This window comes from Phyllostomus hastatus, unplaced genomic scaffold (assembly GCF_019186645.2).
Source record: "Phyllostomus hastatus isolate PE091 unplaced genomic scaffold, TTU_PhHast_1.1 phas_contig_58, whole genome shotgun sequence".
Classification (NCBI taxonomy): Eukaryota; Metazoa; Chordata; class Mammalia; order Chiroptera; family Phyllostomidae; genus Phyllostomus; species Phyllostomus hastatus.
Window position 1 is genome coordinate 39,445,894 of NW_025333916.1, and position 12,906 is coordinate 39,458,799.

The 12,906-nt window shown below is 47.8% G+C and overlaps 1 protein-coding gene across 1 annotated transcript in view; it reads left to right on the forward strand.

Moving 5' to 3' along the window:
• The window catches only part of ANKRD33B (ankyrin repeat domain 33B), a 63,315-nt gene extending 56,128 nt beyond the window's left edge, over window positions 1-7,187 (forward strand). Inside the window, exon 4 of the mRNA XM_045847872.1 lies at window positions 356-7,187. Coding sequence (XP_045703828.1) covers window positions 356-1,188 — 833 coding nt within the window. The 3' untranslated portion in view covers window positions 1,189-7,187. The remainder of the gene's footprint in view (window positions 1-355) is intronic.
• Window positions 7,188-12,906: the final 5,719 nt, after the last annotated feature.

A 12,906-nucleotide genomic window follows, 5' to 3' on the forward strand; every position in this document is an offset into this window, starting at 1 on the left:
TTCTAGCAGCCTTACCCCATGTTCACACAGCACCTTTGTTGTCGTCATCTCTCCGTTGATGAAGAGCCATGAAATCTCATTTCTTTAAAAACTCCAAGACTGAGGCGCTGACTTCAGGTGGTTTCATTTGGGACAGACAAGCCATTAGACGGCGCACTGAAAGATGCCCTCGTGTTGCAATAGCAAATGCAGCAGGTGCCGGTCAGAGGCAGGTTCATCCGCCTGGCCGGGGGCAGATTCTGTTATTTGGAAGTTTGACCTTTGTTTTCATTCCAGTGATTTTCTTTTCTTGTCTGTGGAAGGGAAAGGCCCTTGTTGCCTCCTCGAATGACAGTTTCTGTTTTGTGTGTTTCAGGGGCAGACGTCCACGCCAGGGACCCCCGCCGCGGGATGTCGCCGCAGGAGTGGGCCACCTACACGGGGCGGATGGAAGCGGTGCGCCTCATCCAGAGGCTGCTGGAGCGACCCTTCCCGGAGCAGTTTGGGGACAGGTACAAACCAGAGCTGCCGCTGCCCCTCGAGGGGGCTTCGAAGTCTGCAGACTCCAAAAACTGCTTGCAGAGGTTCACCAAGTTTGTGCGGTCCACGCTGACCCACCGCTCACGCCAGGGCCTGGAGGATGGAGGGGTCCTGGACCACATGGTCAAGATGACCACGAGTCTCTACAGTCCTGCTGTGGCCATCGCCTGCCAGACCGTGTGCCCCGAGAACCCCCCCTGTGTGGGAAAAAGGCGGCTGGCAGTGCAGGAAATCCTGGAGGCTCCTGGGGCCCTGGGCACATCTGCCCAGGAGAGGGACAAGGCGGAGGGCACTGAGGAGCGAATCCAGACCTCCCACGCTGGGGGCGTCTCCAGAGAGGGGGCCCAAAGAGCCAGCCTCCCCTCTCTGCAGCAGCCAGATGCCCCACCGAAGGCCAGTCTCCTGCCCCTACAGCTGCTCAGGAGGAGCAGCATGCGGCCGGGCGTGGTCATCCCCAGGGTGCGCATCACCAAGGCACCAGCGCCCACCTTCCAGCCCGAGCGGGTGCCTGCGAAGGGCAGCACCAAGGACAGCTCCCACCTGCAGCTCCCCAAGTGGAGGTACAAGGAGGCCAAAGAGGAAAGGAAGAAGGCGGAAGAGGCGGAGAAGCAGCGGGTGGCAGCAGCGGAGAAGGAAAGAAGGGTGGTGCCTTGGAGGAAAAGGACGTGAGGGGAGCTGGGTCTGGATGCCGCGCTACCCAGGGTCCCCAGAGGAGGCTGTGGGGAGTCTGCGTGGCTCAGTGCCAGCAAAGGTGCGCCTCCCGCCCACCCTCGCTGCTCAGGGCCTTCCGGGGCAGTATCCTCTGTGGGGCCAGAAAGCTGTCCGTGTTTGTTCAGCCTGCATCCAAGAGTGAGGTGGGCATAGCACAGACTGCTTTGCCTAAAACCAGTTCCCCTAGCATTCGATACACTTAGTGGGCAGTTTGCCTAAGTCTGCGTTTAGAACCTCAAGAAAAAATTTTAAAAGCAATTTATCAAAGGGCATTTTCTGTATAATTTTGTATTTTAAATCATGATACAATTTGCAACATTTTACTGGTGGTGGGACTGTTTGTATTTAAAACAGTTTTAATGCATTTTTTTCTGAAGAGCGTTTGTTTGAAATACTGTCTCTAGCAATAATCATTTGTGATAGCACTATGATTTCATATGGAACTTGTGAAATTCTCCCCCATTTTGCTCTTTGTTTTTGATCTTGCCTTACCTTTTCATTCTGGGTATGCACAACCCTGTGTGTTCTTGCTGATTTCACTAAGTGATGCCAAATATTTGTTTCTATTTGGTGGCAGCATTTTCACAGCAAAATGATCAAGTGAGACAGGAATCAGATTGCCTTGTATCTTATTTTTCAAGCTCTCTTATTTATACACTAATAATAATGAAGAAATACCTATTGCCAAAGCATGAAATGGTGCATAGAGCAACGTATTTATTGCTAGAACTAAACTCATTTGAAGCACGGGATTTCAGATAAGCTGGATACTACATCTTTACCGTATTCAAAAACAGATATAAGAGGGAAAACGTCCTAACCAAACAGGGGCAACTCTAATAAATTATTATTAGAAATACAAAATCAAGTCATGTGCTCTTTGATAAATTGAATTCAGATGTTGTTAGAATAGGAGACCGTGCAAAAGGAAGAAGGGGCCCGGAGTGGAAACTGCTGACGCGGAGGGCAGGAGGGCAGGAGGGCAGGAGGGCAGTAGCCTCTGGGAGAGCAGGGGTGAGAGCTGACTCTGAGCAGGCGAGTTCCAGCCAAACTCTCCTCCGGTGGGCCGGGTGGCTCCCTCCTCCAGACGCAGTTCCAAAGGTTCGCCGTGTGAACTTTCCTTTTTCCTTTGATACCTGTCCCGAGGTTCAGTTTATCCTCACGCTGACTCTGTAGGGTTTCCAAGCTGCGGGGACTTTGGCAGAGCACACACGTGATTTGCTCTGGGCCCCAAGCTCTCAGTGGGAGTTTCCTGTCCATGCTAGTTTTTCCCAAATCTGTAAAGCACTGAAAACTTCTACTGGCCATGTGGGTTGTAGAATATGTCACATATGCACTACTGACAGCACTTTATTTAAATAGTATCCTGCTTGGGAGCTCAAGATTTAAAATACTACAGACAGATTTAGAAGGCCTTTTTAATAATCCTGGATTCGCAGGTCAAACTGTGCTCCCTGCTACTTTGGGGCCAATGCTCAGCTGTCTCGTGCTGCGAGTGGGAGTGGCACTGACCTCTCTCTGTCCCCTCCCAGCCAGCACCATCGGGCAATGAGCCATTAGGGATCTCATACTTACCTCCCCAAACCCTTAATATTGCATACTACACCTGAACTGATGGGGAATAGTTGTGGTGATAATTCAGCTTTTGAACCCAGACTGTAGTGAGTTCCTTCCTCATCCCAGAAAGGCACAAGAAGAATGGCTCAGAGGTCTGGACCCCCTTTAAGCATCACTGGTAGTAGTTGGCTGCAGGGGACCCTGGTGGCTAAGAGTTGGATTGGCCAAGTCCCCTTGGATGAGATGATGAGATGAGGGCTGGTCCCCAATGTGAAAGCATCTGCAGTCTCCCTGCTGGTCCTATCTGGCGTTTTGTTTAAGACCATATTTTTGTGTTTCTGTATTTTTGTTGCTTTGGATGGCTAGCTGCCTTGTCTCAGTGTCATCACCAGCCCCTGTCCTCCAGTGTCAGGGCCAGGGGCACTGATGGGCCCCCCTCTGATTTTCATGTGTTTTCCTGGCTTTGTCACATGTTTTCTCTGCCACCCACTCTGCCTCCTCTTTTTGTCCTCACTGGCCTTTTCTTCCTCTGCCCATTTTCTTCAGATTTGGCTAAGTGCCTAGCTCATCCCTAGCCCTACCACTCTGAGGTCTAAAAAAGTCAGAAAAGCAAGGCCATAATGGGAGGCACATGGCGTCCCTGTTGAATGATCATGTCGTGACCTCCAAATACTCAATAGTAAATGAAGAGCAGATTCTCCAGCGCCTGTGCAGTTGCTTTAGAATTTAGTGCCCCCCCCGCCCCGCCCCGTGGTAGGCAGGGAGTCCTGGGTTTCTCTCCTGACAGATGACAACACCCCCAACCCCATGTACAGAGAGCGCAGGGGGCGGTGTCTGTATGTACTCCTGATGTTGATGAACTATAAATAGGAAATTTCAAGTTGACAGGTACCTTCTCAGGGATTTATATATAAACTTAGTTAGGAGCAAAGTTGAAGTATATTTTAATATTTTTTAGTATTTGTGTGAATTACAATGAAAGTAGACAAAAGGAATGTTTCTAAGACTATGTCAGTGCTGCTGTTTCTGAGGGAGACACTTGGGAATCGCCCCTCAGTTGAGATTTCCTGGTTATTGGACAACGGGGACCCTGGCAGCTGAGATGGCTCTGGGGTGGGCATGGAGTCACTCCAGTGCCTCTCAGTGGCCTCTTGTGGATGGGAACCTTGTATTTATTTTACAAAAGTTCACCCCCTCTGGGAATGGTGGTCTTTGTGATCACATAGGTGGGCTATTTGCTGCTCGTACCGCCCTCCCATCTGATACTGGAGTGTGTGGTGTGAAATGACTCAGTTTTCTACATGCTCATGTGGATCATGTGTGCCACAGCCAGACCAGCACCAAGCTGAGTGCTGGGAAGGAGGAAGGGAAGACTGGGAGAGCCCATCTGGAATGACCTGGGTGTCCTGTCTTGAGCTATGCTAGGGACATGCAGCACAGGACATTGTGGACTTCTGCTTTTCTGACGTCCCTCCCAATAGGCTGCGTGAGCCACCTCGGGAATACAAAGACGGGAAACTGTGACACCTTTGTCATCTCCACCGCAGGCCTTCCTAAGACTTGAGGCTCATTTTGCCGAAAAGGATAGATTTCATGATGCCAGTTGGAAAATGGGACTTGTGGGAAATCCCGTGGGAAGGGTGCAGAAGGACCCTTCCAGGCTGCCTCTGCCCACTCTCTCCTGCTGTCAGTGGGTGACCAGGTCTCTGGAAGTCCAGTGTGAGCGGAGACAGGGCTGTTGTCTGTGAAACTGAATCCCACGAGGTGGGGCCAGACCCTGGCCCTCCGGTGGATGCGAAGCCTGCTGTCCCCAGGCAGAAGCCTGGGCACCGTGTTATGAAGAAGAGCATCCCTGAGAGGTAAATAAATGAGCCAGGACTAAGAAGGAGCTATGATTTGTCTCTCGCGGCCTCTGGCAAGAGCACCGTATTTCCCCCCTGTCCACACTACACGAGGAGAGAAGACCACCTTTTCATAATTTTGCTAAGTTTGCTCTGTGAAATGAGTTACAGCCCTGCTGTTCGTCACTGTTATTTTTTTCCTCCAGGCTCACCTGGAGATTCATGCTTGCTCATTTTTCCATTCTAATACAATATGGTTGTTCCTGACAGAATTAAGATTTATCACAAACTATTGGAGGCACAAAGTCACAACCAGTCCTTTATGTGATAAAATGCTAGCACTTTTTCTTGTTTACAGTATTGGGCAAGTGCCCAGGACCCTTTCTGTTCCGTGGCGGGGAGCTGTTCAGATTCCGCACAGAAACCCTCAGGGCTGGTTCCCCTGGGCCCGGGCCTCGGTTCCCCCCGCAGCCGGCTTGCCTTAGCCCCGTCACATCGGGCAGCTGCCGGGAGGGCCAGGGTCTTCTGGGGAAAGAAAGGATGAAGGCGGAGCACAATTGCTCCTTATCAAACAACAAAGTCACGTTTATGACGACAACTGGAATTGGGTAGAACATCATCGCAACTGAGCTGCTGCTGGCCACAAAGCACCGCCAACAAGAACGGTTCCTCCTGAAACTCGGGCTGTTCCCTTCTCGATCGATCTCGCACCCCAATGCCCCTAGAGCTTGTTTTGGGCTCCTGTGTGTGACTCTTGAGTCAGCTGCTCGCTTCTGTGCCCGTGAATTCACATTCCTTCATTAACATTTAAAAGGAGTGGCTAAAGATCTACCTCTGGAGGATTTTTGAAAGTAGAAAGCCCGACCACTACCTGGATTGATTAACTGATTTTTGAGTGGCTCAGGTGAATGCCAGAGCTGCATACGCAACTCCCTCACTCTGTCCCAGCCTGAAGTAAGACCTGCGTGAAAGGTGTGGCCCCTGCGGCTCAATGACAGCCCTCAGCAGCGAGCTGTGTCACAGTGGACAGTGCGTGATAAGGGGTGAGTGCTCGCGCCCACACCCACGTGAGACCTGAAATGAGACCTGGCTTTCTGCTCACAAAGGTGACTGCCGCTGTGGCTTCGCTGTGTCTCCCAGGGAATGTCAGGTGTGACCTGCTTGGACGGTGTGTATTCAGAAGGACTGCAAGCCAAAGGTCACTGTGAGGGCTCCAGCCAATGCGACGTGACACAGCCAGCATGCCATGATGCAGGTCTTTTTCTTGAGAGGTGGTGTTTGTCCAGGGGACTTACATCAGAGCTCCTTGGTGAGGTTCTGTAGCCAGGTCTGGGTCTCTCTGCCCTTGAGAAACATCCTGGACATGGAGAGGCCCCAGGCTGGAGAGGACTCTGCCTGGAGAGCCCTGCTAGGCATTCAGCCACGGCTAATGCATGGGGGCCGACTCCCCTGAAGATTGGCACCAGGTTAACCATAGAATCCACCCTTAAGAAGTGCTAAGATTTTCCCAAACCTGCCCAAGTGTTAGATACTCTAATCAAAGGTAATAACATCATTTGAGTTTGGGGAGACATTGTTTCATCACGATGCAACCCCTTTATATTGTTTTTATGGACCATGTAGAATGGAAACCAAACTGAGGCCGCCCTCCCAGGTGGAGCGGGGCAGATGTTGACCTGCTGTCGGCGAAGTTCTGGGGGGTCCCGTGGGAGCACTTTAACGCCAGTTCGGGAGCAGGAGTTCGGAAGCTGGTTTGCAGCTGCACAGTTCTGTCAAGTCTGATGAGAACCATACAGGGAAGCTGTACACCCATACTTGCTACCAGCAGCCCTGAGAGCCTTTGGGACATCCTGAGGAATTTGAATAACACACCCCATTCAGATAAACAAAACTAATCTCATTAAAATTCTCTTCACTCAAACCATCGTGCCCGGCGTTCATCGGGTGTCCGAGGGTGTGCGTGCAGACTTCTGCACAGGGCGCCCGGGTTTCAGTGGTGTTTGACCTTGATATAAGCTCTGTGTTCTGAATGTGATGCTGTTTTCATCGTCGTTTCTGAAAATCTGGCAGGTTTCTGGAAATTGTAAAAACGTTTAGTCCAGACACAATTCTGTAAATATCGTCGTGCTTTATTTCGAAGTGAGAGTTTTTTGTTAGTTTCTAAAAGGTATTTTCCTATTTAGACCTCAGGGCTATTTTGGGGCCTACAAATCAATGTGACCCCCAATGGCGTCAGTTTTTGATATCCAAAAGGTTAATAATCTTTAAGTTAAATATAATATATTATTCAGCAAAAAGAACGTGACTTTTTTTTTAACTTCTAACAGATTCTGTACTTAATTTTAGAAAGTGTAGAGAAAAAGATGTGATCATATAAACATATGGGGAAATTGTGGCTACAAAGTTAAAAATTATTTGTGAAATAAACATTCTTATGCTACAAAAATGTGATATTTGAATAAGCCTAAGTATGTATACATTAGAAAATGAAACAATGAAATATACGAATCTCTTTAATGTCACTTATTTTGATTGAAATAAATGTGCACTTTCTTCTGACTCAGTTTCACTTTATTTTTCAAAGATAACATTTTAAAAATGTTTCCAGTTATTGACGAATGCTTTCCCCCACATTATAGTAATCTTTTTGCCTCCCGGCTCTTCTCATACGTCCACTATGGTGGTGACTGGAGCCTCCCGTCACGTTTTCAAGTGTTGACATGCATAAGTCGAAACAAAAATGCAGTTCTGTTTTTTATGAGTATTCTTTTACCGAAATGGTACAATGCAAATGTTGTTCTTTAGTTTATTTCCTTTACTTAAAACTTGTCTCTGGAAAGCTTTGTAAATAATTTGAAAATTAATATTATTTTCTCTTAACAGCTAAAATAGTAATGTGCAAACACAGGATACATCAACCGAACACTATAATAAGGTCTCCAGGGAAAAGTGACTTACCCTCCCCAGGCACAGTCCCTGGGGCTGATTACTTGTGCACCCTCCTACAAATACATTTTTAATGCTTTCTTCCCTTCAGGGGTCATACCAACGAGACCTTGTAAGTACAGTGGCTTTCCCTGGTGTTGGGGAGAGCATGAGTCAGGCCCTTCGGTCTTGCTGATGGCTGCGTGGTATTCCTCGGTAGAGGTGCGCCATGGTTCACTGACCATTGCCTCGTGTCGGCCTATTACAGTGTTTTTGGTTCTTACCTCGTACAAGTAATGCAGAGCTCAAACTTTCCTATTTGTATACACGATTGACTCTTTTTCTAAGACAGGAGTGTAAAAGTGGGTTTGCCAGGTAGAAGGGAAGGCAGTTTAATTTCAACAGTCACTGCTCTGTGGACCTTTCCAAAGGCTGCTGAGTACTTGCCCCAAGGCCATGGACAAAAGGGGCCGTTTCTCACCTGCAGCAACATGCTGTTCACCAGACTTCCTAATGTTTGCCGATCTGAGAGTTAAGTAATTGTACCTCATTTTAATTTTTATTTTCCCAATTATTGGCAAAGTTGAGCATCTTTTCATGTGTCCTGCTATAAAAATTTATAATTTATATCTGTTTCTCAATTTTTTGTTTAGTTTTTGGTGTCATTTTTACTGATTTGTAGAGTTTGCTACAAATTTTGGATCATCATTCTATGACACATATTGCATTTATTTTCTCCCATTTTGCCACTTCTCTTTCAGGTATCTCATATGAAAGTTCAAAATTATGATTTAGTCAAACTTGTCAAAGTATTTTAAAGAAATATTTGCAGTTTGTGTTTTTTTAAGACTTTTTTCCTACCCCCAAATTAGCCATTTTTTCTTTTATATTTTCTTCTGATTTATAGGAGCTTTATTTTTCTCTTTGTAGCTCTAAAAATAATATTCACACAGAATTCATCATTTAGGTTTTATTTGATGGGACTGAAAATAAACAGCTCCTATTATTTGGAAAATTCAACTTCTGCATCTGAGGTCTGAGGCATTAAATATCATAATCCTACTTATCGAAAATTATAATTGCCATTAAGGAAGGCCCTCAATAAAAAGTAAACTTTTAAATAAAACTTTGTTCTAGGTCAAGATTGCTACTGGAAGCCCTGGCTGGCGTAGCTCAGTGGATTGAATGTGGGCTGCGAACCAAAGTATTGCATGTTCGATTCCCAGCCAGGGCACATGCCAGGGTTGCAGGCCACGGCCCCCAGCAACCGCACATTCATGTTTCTCTCTCTCTCTCTCTCTCTCCCCCTCCCTTCCCTCTCTAAAAATAAATAAATAAATTTTAAAAAAGATTACTACTGGAGATTATTTGTGTCTGTTGTTTGTGAAAGAGCAGAAGATGTGTGTGTGATGGTGGAAACATGGGTAAATGGAGGAAACGTACAGGGAATAGACAGACATGTTCAGAACGTCTGAGAGCTGGGACCTGAGAAGTGAGTGGGGGAGGCAAAGGTGGTCCATCTCCCTTATTTTCCTGACTGACACTGCACAACCATGAAACTCAAAGTTCCCTATCATGGAAGCTAGGAATGCTGTGAGGGAGGCCTAAACTGGGGACACCCCCACTCTGAGGGCCTCTAGAGTAACCTTTGTCCTTCTCCGGCAGTCATGTGACCTTCTGAGGACTTCTGCCGTAGCCCTTGCCCCTCACTGAGGTTCTTCTTCACATGGTCACTGGCCCCAAGCAGGTCATTCCTGCTCTCTCCCTTGATGGTGACTGGGCTGGCTTCCAGCAGTGGGGACATTATAAATGGCCTGGCAACCTCCAGTCTGCTGACAGAACACACACTGATGTGCAAATTGTTCAGGTACATTGTCAGCTGCCTGCAGCATCCCATCCCACCCCGGGGCACACTGCCCCTGCAGCAAAGTCACCCGATCTCACAGACCGCTGCTCTCCCTTGTGTTTTCCTGGCTAAAGTAAAATGAAATAAAATACTCAAACTCAAATTGTCTTCGTACTTCAAAAACATTTAAAAAAGAAGAAAATCAAGAAGTCAGTTAGCTGTAAGGACATGATTTCAACTTTTCATTAATTCTTATTGAAAAACGAGGCTTTATTAGTGCCAAGAGCCTAGCGGGGAAGCTGGATAGGGCCACACTCTGAGCCACCAGAAACAGGAAGTTGCAAGGGACCTGGATTGTGGTGGGGAAGCTGTCACTTGGCAGGCAGTGCAAAAGGTCACAAAATGTCCTTACTCCTGGGCAAAGGAGTCCCTTGGATTGGGGCCTGGAGTCATCCCACTGCCTTTTCACCCCCCCATCCCTGGACTGCCCCCAGAAGGGACCAGCTTTCACCTGCTAACAGTCCCGAGGGCTCATTGAAAGGTGCCGACTGGACCTCCTTCCTGGCCAAACCCCACTGGAATGGGCTTCCTGTCTCCTCCTGTGGTTGAAGTGCATGATGCTTTTTGAGGGGTGAGGTCATAGGTTGGGGGTGGCCAAAGCAACCCTCCTTCCTTCCCTGTCACTGCTATGCAGGTGCCGGGCCCACCGTCCCACCCCATCCCTAGCCCCAGCCTGTGTTTCTCTAATTCTACACACTGATTTGAGTTCCCGACTCAGGCCCTTGAGATAAGGTGGCAACTTTCATAATCTCCTCGAGCCAACAGATTAACCTGTGCAGGTACCGAAGCCTCTGGTTCTCAAAACATCACTGTTTCCCCTGCATGAGCAACCTGGAAAATGTCTGAAATACACCTCAGGGCTCACCTGTGTTGGTTTCCTGTGATTGCTACAACAAATTACTTCAAACTCAGGTGGCTTCAAACCATAAAAACGAAAGTACTCCCTCATGGTTCTGGAGGCCGGAAGTCCGAATCAAGGCGTGGGCAGAGCCGTGCTCCCGCTGAAGGCCCCAGGGAGGACCTTCCTCGCTGCTCCCAGCTCCTGGCGGTTGCCAGCATCCCTCGGCTCGTGGCAGCCTCCGTCTGCCTTCGTCACCACGTCCACGTGGCCGTCTTCCCTCTGTGTGTGTGTGTGCCCACCTTTTCCTCTTTGTATAAGAACTAGTGCTCACTCTAATCCAGTAGGAACTTGTCTTAACTTAATTACACGTGCAAAGAACCTATTTCCAAATGAAGTCACATTCACAAGGGACTTCAACATATCTTTTTGGGAACACACTCAATCTGCAACACCACCCCGGCCACTGAGTCAGAAGCACTGGGAGCCTGGGAGTGCATGCCTCCTAAACCCTGTGCCCCACTGGGCCCTCTTCCTCACGTCCTCACGCTCACTCTCCAGTGCTCTCCCTCTTGCTGGCCACCCGGTGGTTACGAGCCCCTCCTCCGCCTGACCCCTGAAGGCTAGAAGCCAGTTTTATCTTCTCTGTGCATCCTTGCCTGGGCCATTTCAATAGCCCCTGGCTTTAAACGCCGGCTCGAGGTTGTTGAACCAGTTTAGGTATTCAGCTGTGACCTGCCCATGCGCTCTGGGCCAGGTGCCTACAGCCCACTAGTTCAAATCCAGCCACTCCCTTTCTATAAATGCAGTTATATTGGGGCTCACCGGTTGACATATTGTTTATGGAGGTTTCTGCTCTACAAGGGCACAGTTCAGTAGTTGTGACAGAGGTTGTATGCACAAAGAACCTAAAATATCTGCTATCTGACCCTTCACAGAAAAAGCTTGCTGACCCTGCCTAGGCCCCTCATACAGGTGGTGAATATTTCCATCAGGTGTGGAGGGGGTGTTGCAAAGCTAGCATGTGCCAAAGCTAGCTCTTTTTTTAATTGCATAAAACATTATATTGGTTTCATAGGAACAACATAATGATTAGATGTTGTATATATATAGTGAAATGACCACCCCAATAAGTTCATTTAACATCTATCACCACACAGAGTTACAATTTTTTGTGTGATGAGAACTGAGATTTACTCTCAGTAACTTTCAAATATACAGGACAGTATTATTAGCTATAGTCACCATGCTGCACATTACATCTTCATGACTTACTGTTTTATTACTCGAACTTTGTACCTTGTGACCTCATTTCTCTCACCATCCACCCCCTACCTCTATCACCCAGCAATCTGTTCTCTGTATCTGTGAGTTTTATTTTAAGATTCCACATATCAGTGAGATCATACTGTGCTTGTCTTTTCTCTGTCTGACTTATTGCACTTAGCATAATACCCTCAAGATCCATCCATGCTGTTACAAATGGTAATATTTCCTTTTTATGGTGGAATAACATTTCATTGTATATGTACACACCACGTCTTCTCTCTCCATTCATCGATTGATGGACACTTCGATTGTTTCCTTATCTTGGAAATTGTAAATAACGCTGTAATGTGCATGGAAGTGCATGTACCTTTTTGAGTTAGTGTTTTCATTTTCTTTGGTTAAGTACCCAGAAGTGGAATGGCTAGATCATACGGTAGTTCCATTTTTCATTTCTTGAGGCAACTCCATACTGTTTTCCAGGCAGCCTGTGATTTCCTCCTTAACTGTTTCTTTTTCCACTTCTTCATTGAGTGCATGGCTCCAACACTATGCAGTTCTCAAGCCAAAAACGGCTTTTGTGACACTTCCCCCTTCCTGCTCTTACCCCCACAACTGCATCTACTGCATTCTGAGTGCCTTCATTGTTTTGATAGCCTCTTACTTACCTCATTGGTGAGGGAGGGATTCTTGCCCTAGGGTTATGGGGGTGGCTGAACATCCCACACTGGACAATTGAGATGTCTAGAGGTCATTCCCAGGGGCCGGGCTCTGTTCCTGGAGACGAGCAGGAGTTGGGAGAGGTCCAAAGCACACCTGGGCTGCCACCAACCTCCTCAGTCTGTCTGCCTAGGAGTCAGAAAACTGAGCCACCATCAGCTGCTCCCGCTGGCTGAGGAGATAGTGGTGGCTGTCCTGCTACCAGATGCCTCCTGGGACATTGCTGATTAGGCCATGTTGATGAAGGCGTTTGACTAGGAGGACGTTAAATGACAATGGAAACCAGCTAAATCAGCTTGGTAGAAATGTGGAAGATGCTCTGCTTTATTAGGCTCAGCCTGGCTGTTCTCCCAGAAAAGCATACGGGGAAGAAGATGCTTGGCTGGCTTAATTAAACCAAACGACAATACACATATTCTGAGCTGTATGGGGGAAGGTCTTTGGGGACAGACAGACGGTGTCCAGTCCTGGCTTTGCTGCATGTTTTCTTTGTGATCCTGGCAGTGTTCCTCATTTTCTTGAAGAATAAATCTCTGAATGGAAGCTGTACTCCCTGCTTGGTGCCAGCCCCGGCCAGAGAGACGCTGGGGGGCCACTGTGAGCACAGACTCCATGCTCACTAC